At 45.4% G+C, this 25,128-nt stretch overlaps 1 protein-coding gene across 4 annotated transcripts in view; it reads left to right on the top strand.

The window, feature by feature from the left end:
- Nucleotides 1–25,128, top strand: part of LOC135374358 (5'-AMP-activated protein kinase subunit gamma-1-like) — a 398,802-nt gene that overhangs the window by 277,967 nt on the left and 95,707 nt on the right. The window contains exon 1 of one of the 4 annotated variants that reach the window (XM_064607351.1): nucleotides 8,248–9,621. The exons of the other annotated variants lie outside the window; for them this stretch is intronic. Coding sequence (XP_064463421.1) covers nucleotides 9,174–9,621 — 448 coding nt within the window. The 5' untranslated portion in view covers nucleotides 8,248–9,173. Of the gene's footprint in view, nucleotides 1–8,247; nucleotides 9,622–25,128 lie in introns of those variants that run through there. 4 annotated transcript variants of the gene reach the window in all.

Raw genomic sequence — 25,128 nt, 5'->3', positions numbered from 1 at the left:
CTACACCATTCGTACACTCTTCCCCTTGACATCGCTTCTGCTCCGTACTGCGCTTGTCATATTTGTCAGCTGGTTTGACTTTTCCTTCGGAAGGAACTTGATTATGCGTGGCTGTTCCACAGACACACTGCTCGCCGCCATGATAGCGGACGCTGCTGCCCGTGCCACTGACCGGAGATGGATTGCACTTACAATTACATTTGCTCACTGATTTTTCTCGAACACTGACAAAAAAAAAAACACTGAAGACGACCGTAGATGGCACAAGCTTTCGGACGGAGTCCGTCCTTCTTCAGGTGATCGCACCCGATGAAGGACGGACTCCGTCTGAAAGCTTGTGCCATAATAAACCTACGATCGTTTTCAGTGTTTTGTTCTTCTTTTTTGTCTTTGTGTTCTTCAACTACGGTCTTGACTGCCCTTCTACGTCTCGAACCACCCTCATATAAACGATGCGTGTACTGTCCCACTTTCCCCTCGAGTGATAGTAGACGTGTAAAGGGTATTCAGCTAGTCCTCTGCTACCAGTTAAACTTTATAAAGGGGTACTAAAAAAATAATAGCGAAAAAGAAGGTTTTCCGCCTCCTCCTAGCTAGTAAGCAAAGGACACTCTAATGGTTCTGCACCCATGACTCGTAAGAAAGAAACATAACATGCGACACAGAAAACTCGTGTATAAGTATAACCACACGAGGGCATTTTGGAGACTCGCCAGGGAAGGAAAGATGGGGGAGAGGGAGTTCCTTCTATGAGGAGGGCGAGAGAGATAGAAAGCGTGCCTGAGGGTATTAAATGCCTATTTATACCAAAGGACGCCATGCTTGTCGGTTCATCCGAGGCGTTGACTCTGATAACCATGACATCTTCGTGGTGAAAGCGCTACTTGCGGTACTCGTTAACACTTACGTCTGGTTCTTGCGTAATAATAGAAAGCGAACTCCCATTTTTCCAAGAATTCCTTAGACATAGCGACGTTGAAGGGACTATCGCATCTGTCGATTCCGAGACTGTAGTGACTTTCTACCCCGCCGTCATCAACCCTAAAATCCAACGCGAATTAGTCAAGTTGTTCTTCTGCAGTTTGATGTTACGCATGTCTAGCAGACCACGGATGTTGAAAGAATTCCGGAATTCCCTCTCTCAAAATGAGAAGAAACCTTACTCGAACATGACCAATCAGGGAGCGGCCCTTGGCGACCAATCAGTGGGAGGGAAGGCGATTAGCTTTTGGAATACTGTTTCCGGTTAGCATCGGACATGTTCGTACAGCCAGGAGCGTCATACCGTGTTCCACGCGTCGCGTCAGAACTCGCACTGGTAAGCGAAAGTCTGCATATTTAGCGAGGACTTTTCATTTAGCATATTCGGTGCGAACGCGAAGAGGCGCTTCCATTCGTGTGCATGGCTGATGTCTCATGGCGAGTGGGATTATTTAAAACTCGTTTATTTAATATGTAAGCTGCGTTGGGACGATAAACTTTGCCAAGTTGATTGTGACGAACATTACCGGTCTCTCACGTTCCCGGACGCGATAGTCCCTGTAACCGTGGTGTCGGTCTGACATAGGTCTTCTAGAATACTCGATGCCTCGCTTACCCGTACCTGAGATAACCGCAAAACTCGTTATCCAGTCTGCAGGAACGAACCATCGGTGTCTTATCTGGATTTTGTTAGGCTGTCGGTATCCGGACGTCAAGTACCGGAACCAATGTCATTCTGATCCGCATATGCGACCTCCGTATTTTCTCACCCTGGCAAGGTGTCTAATGGATCTTTGGTCACTGTAACATGACCAACAAGAGTTCTTCTGTGTTGATAAATCGATCAAGTACCTTCCCTGAGTACAATCTTTTGCGCCTTCCTAGAGTACACAACCGATACCTCAAAATAGTGCCGCCACAGTATACTTGAGCACTCTTCCGCACATGACCGCACTTTACAACTCCGAATGTTTTGCACGGCCTTCGTGACAAAATATTTGAATGCAATTTCTGTCGCATCAATATTGGTGCGTAGTTCCCGCTGTTTTGACATGGCTGATAACTGTAATTACGAAGCACAACAGTAACCGATTTTTGTAGGAGCTAGCACCTGCACTTAAAATGTTACTCAGGGTGTTTTACGTAAGTTGTTATAAGTTTCTATAAAAATATCCGTGTACAATCTACTTGTTCGAGGTGGGGCAGGGTATTCGTGTTCGGGGGACCTTTGACACGACTTTAATTCGCTTTATCCCTTCGCGGAAAGTTGAATTCAGCTGGAAGTTGTGTTACATCAAGGTAACCAGCAAGAGATAGACAGCCCATGTAGGAAATACTCCAACCCACTAAAAAATGCTCCGGACGCAGCATGAAATGGGACCCCTAAAAGTACTGTAAAGTGAATAGCAAACCTGGAGAAACTTTTCTGAAAGCTTGTAACTTGGACGCTTCAGATACGTAATAGCTCTGCTACATACTGACATTTTTTCGCAAATCTGGTTTCAAAGATTGCTGGGCCAAGCAAAACTTGCGGACTCCCAGGACGCGCCAACCCTGAGGTGACTCGCGCGCCACCGATTGAAAACGCAGACAACTAGACGTGGTATAGGTCGAGGCGTTTTGTCGTCGAAGGTGCACGGTTGACGGAAGGTGAATTTTGAGCAGATTGCCATGGATTAAAGCAAGCTCATCCTTACGATTCCCAAACACAAATATACTTTTGTTGTTGTCGAAACATTAGAGATCTGAATTTCAGATGCAACGTAACGGTAGCGGATTGTGCTCTCAATGTTGTTACAGGGACTGGCCTGTTATTTTCAGAGTCCAGAATGCAAGCTTGGGGTTGCTGGATGACAAAAATCGCGTACAAGAAAGCCTCTAACTGCAAAAAGGACGACGTCAGAACTAACACAACTGAATGAACGCAATAGCTGTGAGAAGAAAATACCTCGTGCACTTAGGTTGCAATTCTGTTTTGTTTTAGGTTTCGCGGTTTCGAATTTGTTTGGCAACGCATCAATCCGCTGTGTAAACGTATCTGGTATCTCACAATGCGTCTGAACTGTTGCGCGGACCGCTTTAATTTACTTTGGTTCAGTTCCGGTTGAGTGAAAAATACTGTTTTTCAGCTGTTTGCGTTCAGTTTCGGTTCCGATCCCTACTTCCGCCACGACCGTGGGTAATGGAGGAGACCACGGGGAGAGACCAAATGGTAGCGCACATCGCACAGACGTTTCTCAATGGGATACAACTGTTACAATAGTCTGCATCCAACTTCTTAAATGTTGTTCGAAACATGTCTAGTAGCACATTATGGGTGGTTTGCAACTTCCTGTCAAAATGACGTAAGGGAAGTTGCAATGTCACGTGGATTTACGCTTCCGGTCCGAAGTTCTGCTGGAGTCTTATAGAGTAAGTGCGATTTTCAACCTAAAATAAGCTAATGTTCCGGGCGTAAATGCACTAATTCAGCGGAAAAGGGACATATAATGTATCGCATACCCTTGGATCCTGCGCCTTTGGAAAAATGTTGTCAACGTAAGCGAAAATTGAACTAAGGGGTGTAGGCACTTGTCACCAAATGTCGTGCTGTGAACTTATCACGTTGAATTGTGCGTGGCTGTGATAAGATTATCAACTCATAATGTGAATAGAATATTACTAAAGCCACAGCTTCTTCCCAGACTAAAAGAAAACGATAACATGCGTACTATCGTCAGAGTGCCGAAGATTGCAGCGTAAAATACTGCCTGCACATTTTGTTGCGCCATATCTGAAATGTTGCCTGTTATCTTTGTTATTTGAAGCGTCAAATTGACCGCATTGTAACAGAACATTTCCCGTAGCAAAAGATTGCGATTTTGAAGCGCACGCCGAACGAAACCGAAACATGCACGACGTGTCACGAAATATTATCTTTGTCGCAAGAAAAGTACGTGCGAACTATTTGTTACAGTACCTTATTTCTTTGGGGTGCAGGCATTCCCAGGAAAACTCATCTTGGTTGTCTTTTAAGCCAGATGGTAGAAGTTTTGCTTTGCTCCAATTGAGCGCAATTTCGGACCGGAAGTTTGAAGACCCAGCATACACAGCGCCACTTCTCAACTTGAAAACCACCCATTAGTAACCTAGCTGTCTCGAATGCGTTACGTAGCACATCAATATCACGCGATATCTCTCCACGAATCCGGGGTCGACTTCCACTTTGTCGTTGAAGAATCTAGAAGGTACTATAAGTGTTCAAAATTAATCAGTGCGAAAAGTATGAACATATGAGAGATGACGACTTGTGTGTGTCATCACACAGCCAAGTTCTACATTGTACCTTTAAGCATTACGGTTATATTTCACTTTGCTGTTCTCGAAAGGTATGACAAGAAAACTGTAGAGGCACGAAGCCAGCAAAGTGATAGTAGACGCGTTTCCAATTATATTACGATATACAAAGTGTCCCAGCTAAACGCCAAAAGATTTTAAAAAAAAAAATATATATATATATACGTATAGCATCATTCACTTATTTTTTTAATGGCTTTTCCCCCCTCTTTATAATTCACTGACTTGCACTGTGGCATTGAGGAGTGCTCAGTCACCCTCCCAGGTGTATATCGCTCGCTGAGTGACCCCTGGTTTGCCAATCCCGAACGATGCGCAGCTACCCAGGGCCGACGAGCCGCAAACACGGCGAAACACGTGTCCTCTGGTGCTGTCGCATCGTTCAGTGAGTATCTGTTTCTCTACGTGCAGCCATAGAAGCCATTTTAATCTGTAAGTTTGAATTTCAAACACGTCTAGCATCATTCACTTATTTTTTTAATGGCTTTTCCCCCCTCTTTATATATATATATATATATATATATATATATATCCCTCTTTTCGAGATGAAGTCAGTTGCAATATAGCATATGCTGAAGAGCACTCCTTAAAAGAGGGCACTAGCAAACTCCTAAGGCAATGTCCTGATTAACTTTCAATAATTAACTTTTTAATTATAAAAGCTACAAAGTTGTCCCAATGAGAACATCTGGACCCTTTGGTCACTTGATACCGTAGCTGTTTTGAGAACAAAAATCTGTTCGATAGATCGTCCGCAAAAAAATCGTGAAGGAACGCCTTTTTCTTCTTTATTTGTTCATTGCGCATCTCCAGAGGCGCGTCTTCCCTTCACTCCCTGTGTGAGAAGGTGAAGAAGCGCAGTGCCGCCTCATGCGTCGAAGATGAGCTTTAACTTGCGGAAACAAAACAGGAACATGTGTACCATGTGACGCTATCAGAACTGCCCTTACCTTCCCAAGCAGCACAATGTACTGAAAGTCGAGTGCAATAGGGGTGGGCGGGTAGGTGAAAGGCCTTGAACACACTCATGAAACTAAAGAACATTGATAAGACACATACCGTCCACCCCTATTGCACTCAACTTTCGGTACATTGTGCTGCTTGGGTTGGGTTGCATTTTCTGTTATCTCTTAATCTTTTTCCAAGACGTAAGAGGCGATAGTGTGCTCTTTCACCCTGTCACAATGGGGATGAAGAAACGATGCATCTCCGAAGATGCGCAATGAAGAAAATAAAGAAAAAAAAAGTTTTCCTTTACGAATTTTTTGCGGGCGATCTATCGAACGGATTTTTATTCTGAAAACGGCTACGGTATCAGGTGACCAAAGGGACCAGATCTGCTCATTGGAACAACTTCGTACCTTTTATAATTAAAAACTTAATTATTGAAAGTTAATTAGGACATTGCCTCAGGAGTTTGCTGGTGCCCTCTTTAAGGAGTGCCCTTCAGCATATACTACATTGCAACTGACTTTATCTCGAAGAAAGTGACACATATATTTTTAGATATATGTTCGAATTTCGCTGGGACACCCTGTATAGTAACATGAAGGACGACAAATAGGTATACACATGGTGATAATGCGATACCCAGAATACCCGGCTGGCGTAATAACTATGTCCTCATGAATCGAACCGGCGATTGTTCCATTGAAGAATCCCACCCAAACATTTAACGGTGTTGATTTCTTGCCCGCCAGTGTGAATTACTTGTGACACCAGAAGTGAGCGCATCAACTATAGTGCGTTCATTATAAAGTGCGCCTCGTTACTCCAGAGCATCATGTCCGAGAGGTTGGTCATCTCGTTGTCTGGATTCAGATATGTATTACAGAAGTGTAGACGATTACAATATACAAAACACAAAGCCTGGTGCAAACTGGTGTAGTTACGGTGCCGCATAGCATCTTCCGGATGCTAGAACTGGATGCTCCTGTTTCTGCAGGAAACTAGCATACGCTGGCATGCGTATTTTCTGGATATTTTTTCCAAGATCTATACCGCCTCCAGGCTGCGTGGAGTAGTACAGCTGCCGTCCTCTTCCCAGATCGTGGTTTTCCATCGACTTCCGTTGCTTCCGTGTGGAGCTCGATGCTCTTTTTTGAGTTTCAGCCGGGTGAAGCATCTCCATCATGCCTGCTGCGGCCAAGACACCATGTTAACATATATACCTGCGAACTCTCCCGGATTATCCGGGAGATCCCCGAATTTCGTTCAGTCTCCCGATTGTACGGACCCGTACGTATAACACGTGTTTCGTTGCATGACCATCCACGGCTGGAGGTCGCAGATCGCGTATTTTATTGTGTCCTTGTTTCTCGAGAAAACTTTGGTATCGCCCTATACCGTCAGCCTCAGTTGTCTCGCGACCTAAACACCCAATTATTATTATTATACCGTCAGCACAGTCTCGTACGATAGTTTCATCTCCTCCGATGTCGCTCTCCAAACAGAAGAAATACCTGCACGGTGTTCATTATACGTGTCAACTGCCTTTTCGAGGGTTTCTTGGTTGACCACAACCGGCCGCGGAACGTAAGCGGTGTTGCTCCCGAAGATGTTCCCAAAATGTGATGAAACAGAGAACCACTGGTGTGGACGGACGAAGACCACCGCCATCATCGGTGAAATGTCTGCGGCCACGCAAAATGCGGTGTTGGAGAGCCTGAGACGACGCATCTTCGCAATTGCGGTTAAGGAACGATAGCGACTACTTATGACGCAGACGAATCGCAATACAGTGGCAATGCTATTCCGAGTGCACAAAATTAATGTGTCCGCCCTGTCGTGCTGCGGGGGGGTATGAGGGCCTATGCACTGACAAGAGGTTACGCCCCCTATTCAATTAAAAGTGCGTGTTCTCTCGCGAGACTCACTTTGCAGCATCCGACCTAGTTCTGACGCGAACAATCCCCCTATCTGATTGATTCGATCTGACCCGAGCGGTAAAATCAATCATTAGGATATTCAGTGGCTACAAAGTGATACCTTTAGCACCAGCGCTACCACACCATGGTGGTATATTCTTTGGTAAAGCGCGGCCGTTTATACAACAACGCTCTCTTGACAAAACCAGAAGCTCACATCGCAGTATCACCGAGCTTTCCTGCAACACATGTCCCGTTTGACTTTCCCCCATTTAGAAGGATACTTGTCAGGGCAACCACCAGGAGCCGCCACTATCCCGCTGCTCTGCTCGGGATCCCCTATCCAGAGCGCAAACCTTCTGATTTTTGTACTGCGGGCCCGAGCACCCGTCGGGGGAGCTGGGAAGCTTCACCCTCCGGCGCTTACAATCAAGATACTGAGGAGAAAGAAACGTCTGCAGTTCCATGGCCCGCGAAACCAGTGCCGTCATCGGAATCCCAGCGGCAAAAGCACGGAAAAGATGAAACGCATTCCGAAGAAATTGAACGTGGCGTGTCCAGGGTGAGGACCAGTGAATCGTAGTTTTCTACGGATCCAGTGAGAGACACTGGATAAGGTGACTTGGAATACGTATAAACGGCTTCGTACAACATCGGGTAAGCTCTCTTTACCCCGACTTAAAAATCTGCGCCGCAAAAAATAGCGTCCGACGTGCTCTAACGGCGCATATTCTAGATAGTCAGCTCGTGACTGTGCCTGAAGACGAATACGTTGGACTGAGTATTGCTTCGATATTATTAAAGCGAGGTTGTGTTGTGAAAATTATTTCGTTATCTCGGAATTACAAGGAGCAATATACCCTCTCTCTTCACGACCTCTCTGAGGTCGGTAAACAAGCGGCTTGTATCGACTGCGAACGCCAACTCTGTGCCCCTTCGAAAACGAAGAAACATTTCAAGGCCTTCGCTCGAAACAGAGTTATTGATCCCTTTTTGTCTCCAAAATTTTGCCAGTCAGAGGAGCTTCGTTCTCTCGTTTCCATGCAGCTCCTAAGGGGATCCCGAGTATAAATCTCGTTTGACCCACGTGTTCGGTGTTGCTTCCAGACAAGTTTGAACAGTTTCACCACATCTATGGCATATCCCATCTAGATACTTGCTTTTCAGTGCTAAAAATTTCACGAGGCCGCGCTCGATCATTGCAAGTTCCCTCCTTTACTTTCCCACGGCGCTCAAATTCCGTCCATGTAAGACATTCTCGTTTTAACATTGCAAAGCGGAGAAGTTAAGTGTAGCTATACCCCCTGAAAGTCATGGACAGATAGCTGAGCGGATACGGAGTATTGAAAGAAGCGACTTAGCGAGGACCACAACAACTGCTCTCCTGATGGATTCGTTGTCATGGCAGCGTTTCCTTCTCCGCAGCCTGGGATGAAACGTTGTGACGCTCTTTCGGTGAACACGGTTTGTCCACATCGTCGTCTTGTTGCCACGCACAAGTGTACGAGTGATCCTAGTTTGCTCATACGGGGTGTGTTGAATGTGCTGTTGTGTTGCTTCGGCACCTGACCTCTGTTCTGGTGCAGTCCCACGAAGCTCCGGTCGTCGTGACTCCTCTACCGGTGCTATATTTGTGCTTATTACAACGCAACATCTACGCAAAGCGGACAAGACTGAAATCGAAGATCCAGGAATAAGTGAATTTAGCCTCGTGGATCTCCAGTGATACCGGGTTATTGATAAGTGATATCACGCATTTATCTTCGAAAGACTACAAGCATCGACGTTGTGTCCCTGGCGTCCTTAGTCTAGCGCGAAAGAGCTGTCAAAACTTTGACACAACATCAGACCATAGAAGCATCATCATTGTGCTAACAATCATTGGCTGTGTTCCATCTGACTTAAAGTTGAAGTGCGGATGAATTCCCAGTATAAAGGTGTCATCGGCTGCGTGACCACTGTAGCGTATCGTTGTCTACACGCCGTCTAATGCGTACTCTCGGAAAGACGTCGTCGACGCCCCCCAAGCTGCCTCCCACTGTTGTGGAGCCCTCTGGGGAGGACCCTGCTCCGACGGGTAAATCGCGCCAGGGCAAGGCCCGGTCTCCTTTCGGTCGCCTCCAGGTATCCCTTACGGGCAGTAGCCACCGTCACCGATCACCGTCGAGCGAGTCTGCACCAAGTACGCCGACGACCTCGTCCGGGATATTTGGGAACCGCTTGAAGTCGCCGTCGACCTCCTCTTCGGGATCAAAATCTCCAGGGACTCTGCGAGCTCTTCTGAGTCCCTGTGCCGCTGAAGACGGGACCTTTTTCGGCTCGTCGACTTCGCCAAAGTCACCCAGCAAGGCTTCGACATACCTTAGCCGTGGCCTGCGCTTCCAGTTGAAGAGGAGGAATACAACCAACGTTGCTGAACTCCGCGTTCCCAATGACGGTTAGCAACTTCTTGCTTGCTCGCATGCACTTTTTATAAAGGTGGAGTTGGGGGAGTTTGGATGAGCTATTTACAGAACCCTAATTCTTGGCAACTCATTGGATCACAGCTGCATTGAGCTTTTCCGCTTAGGGTTCGCAGCTATTTTTAAAATATGCAATATTTTTGTCCCGACTGCGATTGCAATACATCCGAACAACTTTCGACCTCTTCCTAATATTGCTTCCTTGGATGATTACTTCCCGAGGAATACTGTCGTTCGATAATAAACGTCCCGCCTCTCATACGGAATTGATCGTATTATAATTATTTTCGAGTGATGCCACGTTTACTGGGAATGATGCCTAATAATATGAAAATAATATAATACGAAATGTGACGATCTTTCGGCCTATCTCAGTTTTGCAAACGCAGCCCATGCATAAAAGAAAAATAAGTTTTAACATTTCCCTTCAAATAAAAATATTATTGAACTCGTTCAAAGCGATTGACAGTGAAGGTAGGAACGAAGTACTTGCCTGACTCGATCAGGAGCAAACACCAATGGTTTTAATGCACGTTGCTGTTGAAAGAGGATGACAATGTAGATGAACTCAGGTTGCAGTCAAGAGGAATTTCGAAATGGCGGGGACGATAAGGCGGTGGAGGTCAGGGGTTGAAAGGGGGCGTAGAAAACATGTCGAAGCGGTCAAGAACGCCTCAAGTTCGGTGTTAGCAGTCTGCCGTGTCTAAGATCGCTCTCGTCTACTATCTTCTTGAATATCTTCTCGAGGATCAATGCCCTGCCCGGATCGCTGCCGCTGATTGTCTCTTGGCGCTCAACTCATGACAGACGAAAAGAGCTGTGGAGGGACTCGAACCCACCCCTCTCTCATGTGCTACCAATTACGCTACGCCGACATTGAGTCCAGTACCTCGTTCACGAGGACACACATTCAAGGCGCATTGGACGTTTTCCCAGCGTGCACGCCGTGGCCGCGCGGCGAAGAAGCGAGACGACTACCCGAAACGAGCGACGCACACCAATGTTACCATGTTGTCGACCGCACAGGTGTTTGTTGGAACGTTCCGATGTTGTTGTTTTCTACGGTTTCTACGTTCATTCGTTCCAGATATCGTTGATATGCAGAAGTAAATTTAGTCGATGTGGGACGAATTTTTCTAATCCTAATCCAAGGAAGGTTCTACGAATCCACGAATATTTCGAATCTCGAATCTTTAAAATGAGTATCAAAAGCCAAGAAAAAAAAAACAGGAACACACACACACACACACACATATATATACAGTCAAACTCCTTTACAACGAAGCTCAGGGGACAGCAAAAAAAGTTCGCAGTAAAGGTATTTTCGTTAAAAAGGATGTCCATTATTGGACCTATAGGCTCCAGCGGGACCGCAAAAAAATTTCGCTGTAGTGGTATTTTCGTTAAAAAGGTGTTCGCTATAAAGGAGTTTGACTGTATATAATAGTGATGTTTTGAAGCAGAATGTGATACCTTTGTCTACCGAAAAACAAATTAAATAATGCTTCAGTTTCAGGAGAAAATATACCCATATAGTTCGTCCTAAACGTAATTTATTTAACATGTTGTTCATGGACTATAAGGAAATGCATAAATTCTCGAGTCTGAATTAGTTCCATAAAACTAAGCAACAATCACAAGCAAAACTAGGTTACGTTTAAACTTGCAATGTAACAGATCCTGCCTGAACTCTTTCAGTCCAAAGCAATGTAAACAAACAAACAAGATAACACTTGTCGGCCAGTGGGGCTTTTGGCGGACTCCGGTGGCGCCAATTTGAAACCGAAACAAACAAACGTGGTTGGTGGATTTTATTCGCCGGTTTGGGCACTGGGATTCAGATTCGCGTATCTCAAATCCCTGTCTAGGGTTAGAGAATTCGTGGATTCGCAGAATCGGTTGGCACATCCCTAAAATTTAGCGTTGTGGAGATTGTCTCAAAAATATGTTGGAGGTTACTCGTCCGCCACTTTATCTGTCCACTCCTTGGAAAACGGTGTCTGTCGACTCCAGATACGCGTCTGGGCCCGTTTCCCGAGGAGTTGTCACACGCACGTGGAGCAAATGCGTGAACTTCCATGCGTTTCGGCCTTCACTCTTGTCCATCAATATTAACGTAACTATTTACGTTATTATATAAAAATGCCGTTTTCATCCGTTTATTCGCTTGTGCGTGAATGCGAGCCGGCATGGAAGAAATTGCGAGAAAGAGTGCGGCCACAGTGAATGTGTCTTCGTGAATGAGGTCTTGATGTCGGCGTAGTGTAATTGTTTGGCAGTCACAGTGGTGCGGTTTCGAATCAACTGCCGTCTTTTAGATCGTTCCTTGGACGTTGGTTGGGCTTCAGCTGCAATTTACGTTATTTTCCCCTCAGATGTACGGAACAAACAGTCTGTGTCGAGCATTCTTAGAGAAAATGCGCTTTTTGCGGTCAAATAATTTCCAGTAACGCCTTATTTTAATGACTCTGCGCGGGGTGCTCTTCGTTCTCAGTAAGTACAGTGCTAAAGCAATCTCTGTTGTGCTTTCCACATTTCCAACTTTTGTTTGAACAGCTCTTCCCCTTGGTTTGGTAAAAATAAAATAAAACGTAACGCTTCCCCTCCTGTCGCATCATTACACGACATTTTCGTCGGTGTATTTCATTTCCAATCACAGTTGTATTTCGAGTCTCAGGTCGGACATGCCTTCAGTTTCACACTCAACATATAATCTCTGACAATGTCACACTGATAGCGAATTCCAGTGGCAGCTGTAACGGGCAAAAGTTGGTCGTTCCGGAGCGCACCGACCGGCACGTACGACTTTCTAGTTTCTAGCAGGGAAGGATAACGGACGTATTGTGGTTACCGTTTCCATTTTCGATACTGCTATATTTTCGTTTCGGTTATCTGTTTCTGATACGGGACTTTCAATTTCGTTTCCGTTACTGTTTCTGGTAATGGAACGGTTGTTACAGAGCTGCGGGATGACAGTCTGTCCGGCTCTATCAGCGCCCTGTTTTGCCCAAGTGCTGCTTCGGTGTCACGCGTACACACTACACAAGTAATTTTACGTCGTTGAGATGCGCACATCTTGCAAGATAAAAAAAAAAGTAAGAACATATCTTCCGTCACTCGGAGTCCAGCAACTCAAGACAGGCGTAACCTTCATCCAATGTCGCATTCATAAGTGGACACTATCAGCCACGGTGAAATGAAAAAAAAAGAAAGAAAAAAAGAAACTACAAAATAAGTAACTAAAAATCGTAGTGCCTCCTCCTCGTGCTATGGGGGAGTTTGGTGTTGATGTCATGAGTTGTGAGGGCTGGGACGAGGTAAGCAACGGAGGCACCCTCGAGATCGAGTATTGCGCGCTCTCGTGTAGTATTTAGTATTTAGAGCATTACAGGGAATGGAGTCATCAAAACGAAAACAAAAAAATGAAAAGCCACTCAAATTTCATCGCACAACAGGAATAATCATTACCCGAATTCAATACCGGACGATAAATTCGTTTCCGTTTATGTTTCCGGTAATGGGACGACCGTGGTGTGCGTTTCCGTTTCCGTTATCGTTACCATCTCTAATTTCGGTATATATACCGTTTCTGTTTCCGTTACCATTACCGTTACCCTTCCCTGGTTTCTACACCAAAAATAACGGCGATATCGTCCATTCCAGTCGCCTCTCTCTCTATCCTCCTTTCACTGGCACTTGAAACCATGAAAGAAAATGGCTGTCGTGGTATCGCTTCACGATGAATGGAGTTTATGTATGCATTTGCTTAAGCTTCGCAGGTTCAATATATAGGCACGGCCCGGGCTCGGCGAACAGGTAAAGCCTCTTGGCGCCTTGTTTCGTACGCGCATTGTAGCCGTCTCGCCAAGTCGAATTTGCTTTTATGAGCTTGTAACGACACGGAAACTATTGAAATTTAATAGCACGACGTAAGTACATATCGCACACGCACCTATTCGCCGGTTTACTCATCGCGATGACGGTAGGTTGCCGTTTTGTGTTCCGCCCATCACCCCCTGCCGATTGAACTCCCCATTCATCATCTCGCAATAAAGTTGTTGTTTGATGTTTGTACCGTTTTTGGATTGTGTTGTTCGCGCCGCCGACAGCCGCCGCCGGTAGTGAATTTGGGCATGATGCCGCCGCCGGTTTATCGGCTGAAACCACAACACACACTACACTGCGCTGCGTGAAAAGGACAGCGCCATCACATTGACACACTCGTGGTGTGTGGCGTGTTTCTACGTTTAATGGGCGAGACATCGGGTGTTTTTCTCGGCCTTTTAGATTTGTTGATTGGCCTCAGCTGTCGCTGTGAATCGATAACGTTCACATTCCTATTGGCTTTTATTTAGGACTAGTGGGAGCCAATTAGAGCTCCCGCGCCCTGCACGTCCCGCTCTAATTGGCGACGTTCGCTTCGCTTAGGCATAAAATATTCAACTCACTCAGGGTGTTTTGCTCCCGTGCTCCTTAGAATGCTTCTGTGATTAGCAAAGACCGGAGAAACATCTTTATTACTCGGTCGATATATAAAAGATTAACATAAAACTAACATACAAGGCACGCAAAAGATTTTGATGAACGGATAACGAAAACAGCCTCACGGGCGTGCCAAGAATGCTTGTTTTGTGTGTACCTTCATCGACGGAATCGCGCAGAAAATGTCCTCAAGATTCTTCGTACTTATTAGAACGGTGATCCAAGTTGGTTAGATAGAGCACCTTAGGGATGGAGCACTAACTGCTTCAGAGCGCCCTGCATTGAAGAATGGGGCGTTTCTGGAGTGACATCGTAATCAGGAACTGCAGGAACAGGTTAGGTTACGGTTCACCTCTCGAACTGTGCACGCACTGGGGTTCCGGGCTTTCTCCACTTTATCGCGGTTACCAGTAACCGAAAAAAGGAAACCAGTTTATTTTCCGTTCCTGCCGCGCCCTACAGACGACCACGTGAACTATAGGTAGGGCTCTGATGACGTCAAGAAAGAAGGAATTGTGTAGGTTACCCATAGCAGTGGTGTGCTGAAACTGTAAGGGCTTCCTCACTTTCTTCAATGTCTGTCGTCACCGTATGGATAAGGTTTCTGGAAGAAGATTCTTCGAGCGAATCATGCCTCCTTCATGCTTCCGTCCACATCATATCACACATGCAGGGATTTGCCGCAGCATTTCTACTCTGCGAAGTGGGACGATTGCGCAGGGGATACGGCACCCCAACGCCAATGGTGTCGTGAATTTTCGCAAAAAAATAAGATATCGTGCTTTTTATGTCTAAATAATGAGAGGACACATCTGCGCATCTTATGCCGGTCCTCTCATCGTTAAAAATTAAGCGAGCTCGATCATGCCGACAAATGCTGGGTCAGAATGTGTCTAGCTCAAGCGTCTCCACGCGGGCCACATGTAGCCCGCCATCATCTATGCTGTGACCAGTGACCAGCGAGACCTTCGGCACCAAATAGAACAAAGCCCACCCTCTTAAAAATTTAGCCGTAAATTAGGAATAAAATCATTTTTAGGCATTGGTTTTGGCCTTGCCCGGCGTACTGCTGCCCCTGCAGGCAGATTATACGGATATAAGTACTTGTGGCTCATGTGTCATGACTCATGATCCTCACCGACTACACAGCTTTGCACGTGCACTCTGGTAAACTGCCGCTGTAACTAATGTGAATATGAAGATGGGTTTATCTTAATTCTCGCATTAAGTCAAATGTAACACACTGAAAAATAGAGACCGAACAGTTATATGTACAAAGTCCATTGTATTTTAATTTTTTCAAGTCATACTAAAGTAGCAAACCCGAAGCCATTCATTGTCAATAATGTCAACTAGCTGTTTCTGCCAGATTTTTCCATTTCTTTTTCTTACTTAAAGCTCTATCAGCAAAGGCGACAATAGTAAGTGTTTGAAAACGACGATGAGGATGTTGCATCGAGGATCACGCGCATCTTCCATTCGCTTAATGACCATTAAAGGAGCACATCGTCTGTGACCAGTTGTCCGGTTGCTTACAGAGTGTGTAAATAGGAGATAATTTCAGTGGTCGTTGTCATAGTCACGCGGATACAGAGATGCACGGATTAACATTGCACTGTTACACATGCGCAAAGGGAGCAGGACACGGAAATGTACTCGGGTGCTGGATGATTTCGTCACCAATGGGGCAATAGAAATTATTTATAACCTATTAGTACACACACAAGTCACGTCCACGTTGTAAAGCTTTTTGTTTACGATCGTACCTCTACTACAAACACCCAGGATCGCCTCATGATGGTAGCCTTACCGATGGGTCTGATTTGGTATTTTCGCTTGTTTTCGCTACCCGTTTAGATATACCTTGTTCATGCTACGAACAGGTGTTTTGAGACGCGGAACTGTAAGCATCACCGATTCACCTCCATGAATTTCAACCCGTTCATCCCCATCATATTCGCCGGAATGACTTGTAGGTAGCGATTGTACATTACATCTAAAAGCGATAAAACCCCGTGCCGAGGAGACAAAGTACTGACTCACAAACAGGCCTTATTCCAGAATCAGTCTCAGGACGTCTTTTTATGAGGGTTTTATCGCTCCTAGTTATGGAGAACGAAATAGCCCAGTTTTTCCCCTTTTACATAATATGTGGTATGAAGTGCATATATATAAGTGCCTGTCACCAAGTGTTAGCGCCGTCATGACGTTTAATAAATTTTTCTACAGTATTTTGAAAGTGACAAACATCGTCTACCGCCACGAACAGTTTGTCTTGCTGTGGGTTCCCCTGCGTAAAATTGGTATTTCATTATGTCGGCACCTACAGAGTGATATCACCTGCCTTGTTCCACCTATTGACCTTCCTTCAGTCTACTCATGTGTCCCTACGTCGCACGCTCCCCACAATACGTTGATATGTTTCGCCAGGATGACTCCCATCTTGACCGTGAGATATTACATCCTCATCGCCATCGCAATAAAGCTTGTATTTTCCGAGCCCCAACATCTCTGTGCTTAGAGCCTATTTCGCAATACTTGAAGTATAATAGCCAGCTGCGCCGTAGCTCCTTTTGCTGTTTCTGCGCAAGATATTCTGCAAACACACAGCGAACCAGCTTTTCTCCAGATTGCGGATTCCCATCGTCATCAGTCGTACTGGATTATGAAAGGTCCATTCTTTTAAACGGCGTCTCTCTTCTTCGCTCAACGATTACAGATGGATCAGTGGTGGCTATCTTTCTGTTTTCATTCATTTTCCGTTCTTGTGTGTAGCGAAGGAAATCGTAATGAGAGCCGGTGAGGCCAGGCGCGGGGTCGAAAGCTGTTGATTGCCCGGCCTATGTCAATCTCTAGTGTATTCCTTGTGGGCGCCGTAAACATCGACACATTTTTATACAAACAACTGGTTATGCCCTCTTGTTAAGCACTGATCAGAAGACTGCGCACATTGTGTGCTTTTGTATGTTTATTTGGCAATCATGCAAACAACAATTCGCGCATTGGGATGGCAGCCATGTGCACGAGAGACCGCATGGGGGGGATATAAGTATTTATTAGACGAAAGGAAAAAACGGGGGAAAGGTCAGCCAAACGAGACATCGGCTTGCTGTTCCAGAAATAAATAAATAAAGAAAGAAAATTAAGAAATAATAAATAAATAAAAAGAAAAGAATTAAAAAAGAAGGAAATAGGAAGGAATAATAAATAAATAAAGAAAGAAAATCAAGAAATAAAGAAAAAGAATTAGGAGATAAAGGATAAACTAACAAATGATGAAAGAAGGATGAGGTAGATTAAAGACAAAGATGACAACAAAAAAAAAGATGACTAACAAACGGTGAAAGAAAGATGAGATGGATCACAGAAGATGACTTTAAAAGGAAAGCATGAGGTTAATTCGTTGAGGGTGAGAGTGGGGCACAGAAGAATGAGATTGCACGACTGAGTTCACAGGCTGTTCATAAGCATGGGCTGGGCTGTTTGTCCTCCTTGTAACTCTGGGGTGTATGCTGACGAGAGCGAGGAGGAGGGTATCCACCAAGAAGCACAATTTCACAAATGGTAACGAAACGATGGTATCTGAAAAGCAATGAGCTACTTTTGCGAGTGTATTTAGTATTCTGCTCAAGTCCTTTTCAAGGTTCAGTATTTAGTGCTCAGTTACTTTTTGCCTCGGTAACTGAACCCGCAAATACATGTTTCAGTTTCTTGTACAAGCCTGACTCTATGCCATCAGCGTAAGTAGAGCATCGTATAGAAACATATAGCAACATCGTAGAGCAAGTAGAGCATCGCGATTTGAAAGCACACGCAAGACCGAGCGTTGAACGTGGGCCTCTCGGGAAAAAAAGTATGGGTTGTTACACTTGCGTCTTGGGTATATTCCCAGAGAGAATATGCTGTTGTCATACTACGATTGCATGTAGCTTGGTTTTCGTCTAGGGTACATCTGGGATATCCTTCCCTGCTACAGTTTGGATATTATGGAAGTGAGGCGGGAGTAGTTGACGAACCACACACACAGTTGTCGTAAATCTATTCCCCACAAGTGGGTCTGAATAATCGAATGGAAGTAATCATGGCCGCTTTGAATTTATGGTTTATTTTAGTGCATTTCCCACTTTGCTTATGTGTTTATTATTGTTTTTGTGCGTCGTCACGCTATGTGTTGTGTTTCAGAACGCTCTTGATGTATTTCCGCCCTTTTCCTCGGAATATTTCCTAAAAAGGGACTGACTTGGAGGGCAATCACGTTCTTCCTATATCTCGTGGCTGCATCGATCGATGGCTGAGTTTCTTTGTCCACTAATTCCTTTCTGCATAATCGCCTTTGGCCTCCCGTTACTGGAGCAACGGGAAATCGGCCAACAAATCTGTTGCCCATCGAGTTTCGCTCAGCGTGGAAAAAATTCTCAGTTCTCTCCGCCAGGATGCCCACTTTTTTTTTAATAGAATCGCTTTTATATATTATATTCGATACGTTACATGTATAATATTTATTAGAGATGGGACGAATCCGAATCCAATGAATGTTCTACGAATCGTTTCTTTAAAAAGAGTTTAAAACGCCAGGGAAAACACGGTTCTACTGAAAAGTGTTTTGAAGCAGAAAAAACGAATTTCGCGAGAAGACATACCACCCAGTCAGCACAAATTGTTGCAGACATTGCACCAATATTGCCACGCAAGAGTGATGTTATGTTGCTAATGACCGTTTTCGTTATGGTGCAACGATGGTTATTGAAACAACATTGGAAAAAATTGCCATTGCAATGCTAATGTGACATCGCTAAAGACCGAAACAACATTGCAAAAATGCGCCATTGCAATGTTGATGCAACATTGCCAGTGACTAGCTATTTGTGTAGCAACGTTACAAAATAACACCGGAGAAGCACTACAGTCTTGGTGATATATGTGCAAGTGAACACAATATGCTTCATATTCAGTAATCGTCCTGGGCAGACTTCAGGGGAATGGGAAGCCCTGGGAAAACCGCAGACAGCACAGTCAGGATTCGAACCCGTGTTCTTTGCACGGTATCCGATCATTCTAACCACTAGGCCACGCGAGGGCTGTGGTGGAAGAACGCCATATCGAGGATCAGTGCGCATTCACATGTTGCTTGAAAATGGATCGTAATTAATTTCAAGTTCTCGTTCAGATTAATTTTCCTTGAGATTATGTTGTCCTCGAATCGATCCTATTCGTCATAGTCATCTCCCATAGTGCGTCCGCAGCAATATGTTTGTTTCGATGTTGCTGCAATGAACTACCTAGAGGCAACATTTCTATTACACATTGTAACTGCGACGTTTCTTCAATGTGCAACACAGCTGTCACAAGAGAATGACGCTGTTAGCTCTACGCATCCTTTGAAATACATATATAACGATAGTGCTGCGACGCTAATATTAGGTCGCTGATGCACTGTTTTGTGAGCAATGCTGTTGTAGCATTACATTAAAATTGATTGCCAAACACCACATGAGCAATGTAACTGCGACATTTCTTCAGTGTAACACACGGACATTGCTTCGGAAACACAATCACACCGTTAGCTCTACTCCTCTTTTGAAATACGGGAAAAACATTGAAATAAAGATATAGAATTGAATAAAGAAGCACAGACGTTGAATTTACGTTGCTGATTAAGCATTTTGGAAGAAATGCAATTGCAACATATCATTGCCATTGCTTGCAAATCATTGCATCACTGTAAACGCCACATTACCTGAGTGTAACATATTCAACATTGCTTCAGTAACACCGTCGCAATGTTATCTCTACGCAATCTTTGAGACATATAGCATGAACATTTACACAAGTATATTGCTACAACGACGAATGTGGGCATGAAACATCGCCGCAACACTTGAAGTTTGAGGTAACGTTGATGGAACACATTTGCAACGTCTTGTGCTGTCTGGGAATCACTTGTCCCTAAGTGTAACTTATTTAACACGTTGTTCATCGACAACAGGAAGTACATATACTCTGAATTCCCTCCATAAAACTAAGAAACAATCAAAGCAAATCTTTTGAACTTGAAATATATCTGAGCTTTATGTTGTGGTTTTGTCCACCGGCCAAGCAGGCTTGGAGGCGTCGATTTTAAGATTGTTGGTGGATTCGAAAGATCCGATTCGCTGTTTTGGGCAATGGGATTCGGTTGGTACATCCCTAATATTTATTTCATTCGCTAAAGAAGTACCTGAGTGAGTAGGACATTCAATTGGGTTTATAAAGGTTTGGTTTGGTTTATTTTATTTTAAAAAAACGCAAGTTTTTCTGACAAATACACTAACAATACATTCCGAGGCTGCCATCCATGGCAAAAATTTCTTCTGGCACATTTGAAGCTACCGAAATACCAGTCTTGGTCGATTATTATTATGTTTTCGGCGAAAAACAAGAGGGCCGAGGCTAGTAAATGTTTGAGTGACATTACAGCCCGGCTATGATCATGTTACATCTTTTCTCTGGACGTACGACGGTTGCTTCGCCCTCGGGGGAGACAAAAAGGACGTGAGCGGACCTGCAGCGTGGACAGTGCTTGTTTTAGACATTCATTGACCGATTCATAGACGATGATGTTGCTTGAACCTTTTGTGTTTTGTTTTTCAGTGTTGCAAATCGTAAAAGGACGAGGAAGAAAATCTACTTTTGAATTTTGGAACGTCTGGGTCGAGTCCTTTCTGTGGCTCATCAAATGTCCTGGGTCACTTCGCGATCTAAAACGAAATTCAGTTACAGTAGCGGTGCATCTGACAATGACATAGCGACTAGGTCTCCAGCATAGATTAACTAATACAGAATTAGTTAATCTACACAGCGCGCTGCACGGTGTCAAGAAGTGTTCAGATGGAAACGCCCGTGCACCCAAGCTCTGGGAAGCGCTACCAGAGTACGGCCCGATGGTGAAGGTGACGCCGACATTGGACGGCGATGACAAATTGAGAATACAGAAATAGGAAAAGACCCTTTTCTATATGTTTCCAAGCGCAGTTTCGTCGCATCATATAGCTGCCAAAGATCCAACGTATATCGAAGAACGACCTTTTACAACAACCCGACGTCTTCTTACATTCAAAATGCCATTACGTCCAACGTGAGCAGAGGTGGGGAGTAATGCATTACAAAGTAATGCATTACCGGTAATGCATTACTTCTGAGTAATGAGTAATGGTAATGAATTACATTTTGCCAGCAAGTAATGAGTAATGGTAATGCATTACATTTCAACTGAGTAATGCAGGATAGCATTACTCATTACTTTCGTCGAATGTTCATTGCGCCACATGAAGGTTGGGAACATCCAGGTTTTTCTCAACCCGCCTTTAACAATGAGCTCAGGGCAACAAAGAAAGAGAAGGGCCCAGCCTGGGGAATTCTGCAAGAGTTCAACAGTCGGCGGTGTGTCCACATGATGATATCACCGATTTTCTCCTGTGCGCATTTGGGGTAGAGGAGAATCAACGAAACAGAAACAAGCTTCTATGAGGGTAATAACAAGTCCACTAGTGATTCGCTCTTTTGGTATCGTACCGTGTTAGTTTCTCTTGTGCTCTCAGAGGTCGTTTTTCTGCCAGGACAGAATTGTAGAACTGGGCATAGCGAAAAGGCATCATGGAGCCGGCGGGTGAAGACTTGTCCCATTCGTGGGCCGAATGTAGTGCGTATATCGTGCCAGTTAGTTGCGATGGGAGACATTTTACGGTTCGGTGCAAGTTATAAGGATCGTAGCCTAGAATGGTTAGATGGGTTCACGAAAATCAAGAGACTGTTCATGCAGTACAACACGGAAATTCCGCTTCCGTCCTGCCACCGAAGCAGGCAAGGCTAGCGGATGACAACTTTGAGCATCAACTGCTACTACGCTACAATAAATCTTATCTATAGTTTTCGCCTATCAGCCTCGTTTCTACAGGGATTTAGTGGCACCGATTTGGGGGATACTCCGGTGGCTATTGCCTATATGTATATATATATAAAAAAAAAAAACAAGGAAGAAAACTCATGCAAGTTCGATGACTATTTAAACGTAAATGTAATGCCAGAGTAATGCCATTACTTCGTTAAAGTAATGGCATTACTAATGCATTACTAACCTTGAAAATGTAATGAGTAATGTAATGCATTAGCTTTTCATAAAAGTAATGAGTAATGGTAATGCATTACAAAATAAAAGTAATTTCCCCACCTCTGAACGTGAGCCATTTTGGGGGGATTTATTGGCAGAAAAAAGGGAAAACAACGAAAGAGGGGAAAATGGGAAAGGTCAGCCAGGCAGCACGCCGACTTGCTATTCAAAAAGAAAAAAAAAACGGGTCGGCTCACACGGAGCCCAGGAGGCCCGAATCACGCAGAAAGCGGAGCACCGCCTTTGTGACAGTCGACTGACTAGCGCGCTGCACGGTGTCAAGAAGTGTTCAGATGGAAACGCCCGTGCACCCAAGCTCTGGGAAGCGCTACCAGAGTACGGCCCGATGGTGAAGGTGACGCCGACATTGGACGGCGATGACAAATTCCAGTGAAGGGTCGATGGACTGCAGGAATGAATGAGGCTGGAAAGCATCTACAAGAAACTGACGGGTACTGTCGCCGTACTAGCAGATACCGGGAACCCTATTCCGAGCCGCTGTTGAGCGACGATGTCGATAGAGGAGTATCGGTAGAAGGCGATAACGAGCAGCGGGAGCGACACCTTTAGTATTCCCATATCGGTTTTAACAACAGTGCGCTGGGTTTGTTGACTGTCGTTAGAGGTTAAGACTTCTGAGAATGAGACGCCGCACTCTTAGCCAATAGTGTAGCAGGAGGAGAATCACGTGGAATGCCCATTGTTCTCGCTCAACTCACGAATAATATGAAATTGTGTTGCAGTTCGTGATAGAACACCACAGTTTATTCACGGACATTTTACTGACGACGTACACGCAATTAAAATCAGTGGGCAGAATTAGTAGCAATGTTAAATTCCCAACGAAGGAGCTGTCAGGACAGTTGACAAGTGGAGAAATGTAAAGTTTAGGCATACCTTTGTGTATTGTGCTGATAATCTGGACATGTACGATAGTGAGGAATTGCCTCCGCGGTGGTTTCAATGAAGACATTTGATACAAACGCCTTGTCGCCCGATCTAAACACCGGCGCCCACCGTGGTGGTGTTGATATAGGAGTCGCGCAAAGTAACTTGCATCCGTCTTGACAGCTCTTGTTCCGACAGTATGACCCACCATAACGACAGGGTGGAGGCTGTGTTTCCCGTGAGCGACACCGTCGTTTACGGGCGCAGGGAATACCAAATTCTAATCGTTAGCGTTACATTGCGTCACATACTTGGTGTTCTCGGTCCCGAGCGACTCGCACTACCGACATAGATAGGAATAGGGCCCGGATCGGATATGGGAGCGGCAATGAGGGCACCGGCGTGGCCGCATGATGCGCGGGGCGTCTCGCGTCGGCACAGGTGTTTTCGTGTAGCCCTGTACGCCCGGGAATCCACTGAAGGCAGATACAGTGGCCGACTGAGGAGAGGTGGGCGTACTCCTGAGGTACACTCACGATGCTCCCGTGGCCAAAGACTCCTTGCTGTCTGTGTGGACGACCCACGTATCGGACAAAAATCCTATAATATGCCGTAGAGCAGGCCGAGCAGCTCCGCATCCGTGGAGGACATTGTGTAGGGAAGTCGGAGGGCGAGGTCACAGAAGGCCGCCGCTGACGATCCATTCGCTACCGACTCATCACTATTGCGCTGCTCTGCGGGTTTGCCGAACTGAGATGCCCGAGCTGGCGGGTTGCTGCCACATCGTTCTTCCTCTGGGGGCCGGGGATTACTGGCACAAACCTCTGGTCTGGCAAGCGTCCACATCGTCGGGGCGTGCGAGAGCAGGGTCGACCTTTTTAGGTGAACGATAGCAAGTCAAAGGGCGGGCAGTCTCCGTCACGCGGCGAAGCTAGTAAAGGGGGTGCCCAGTAAGGTACCGTGCGATAACGCGGAGGGTTTCGCCGTCCCGCAGGACGGCGGTTCGCGTGCCTCGGCTAGGACAGAGTATGTCTCGGTGATCGGTGGCGTCGGTTTGAAATGAAGCAGACCAGTGTTCCCGTGGCCATCACCGGAAAATTCAGCTGTACTTATTGGATATGCAGACTGCGCTTTCCTTAAATTGTTCTTCAATGTTGAAAGACGTACCTCTTGCAAGGTATGTGTATGTCCGTTACTCTTTTTAGACAACACATTAGAACAAATAAATTTGATTCATAAACATTCATCGCTTTTCGTTCCTCAACTTTCCAGTAACACCTTCCGACTTTACTAGCAAGCGCGGAAAGAAGATTGCCAAGTCGGAAACCCGAGAGAGGGAGATTAGGAAACACGGTTGGTCTGCGCATGCGCACTTCACTCGGGAGCCGAGAAGCGCTGTGAATGGCTCCTGGAGATCACGTAGTTTGAAGACCCAGCTATGGAAAGTTCCGGTAGAGTCACTGTACAGTGTACAGTGACTCTAAGTTCCGGCGGCTAACAGCGCCGTCAGCGGCTCTCTTGGGAGTATCCGGCGCGACACCACGCCGCCTGTTCTATGCATTCTGAAGTGGAATCGCACGTTTGCGTGACGACCACCTTAATTAGAAGGGCTGATTTTCCAAGTGCAAATGGTGTGTAACCTTTCAAGGGCGCCAACCAAGCGAAGGAAGGCACAGAAGCAACCGCCATATTTATAATGTACCTAACAGTGCGCAAGGAGATACAGCCATTCGCGTCTCCAGTTGCGTCCAAGTGTCATACCCTCCAACGCGTCTGACAAAACATCTGGAAGCAATAAATTTGGAGATCCCGAAGCTGTCATGGCCAGCCCACCCAGTGCCTGGTGCAACAACTCCTCTTTAAATTAACTCGAAAAAAAATACCAACAAAAACTCGCACAACATACTTGTTGTCCTGTGATAAAAGGGTAATCGCCAAAACAACGTTCCTCATATCCCCCGCCTAA

This window comes from Ornithodoros turicata, unplaced genomic scaffold, assembly GCF_037126465.1.
Source record: "Ornithodoros turicata isolate Travis unplaced genomic scaffold, ASM3712646v1 Chromosome54, whole genome shotgun sequence".
Taxonomy (NCBI): domain Eukaryota; kingdom Metazoa; phylum Arthropoda; class Arachnida; order Ixodida; family Argasidae; genus Ornithodoros; species Ornithodoros turicata.
Note: the sequence above shows the minus strand (reverse complement) of the source record. Positions and strands in the feature narration are given on the sequence as shown.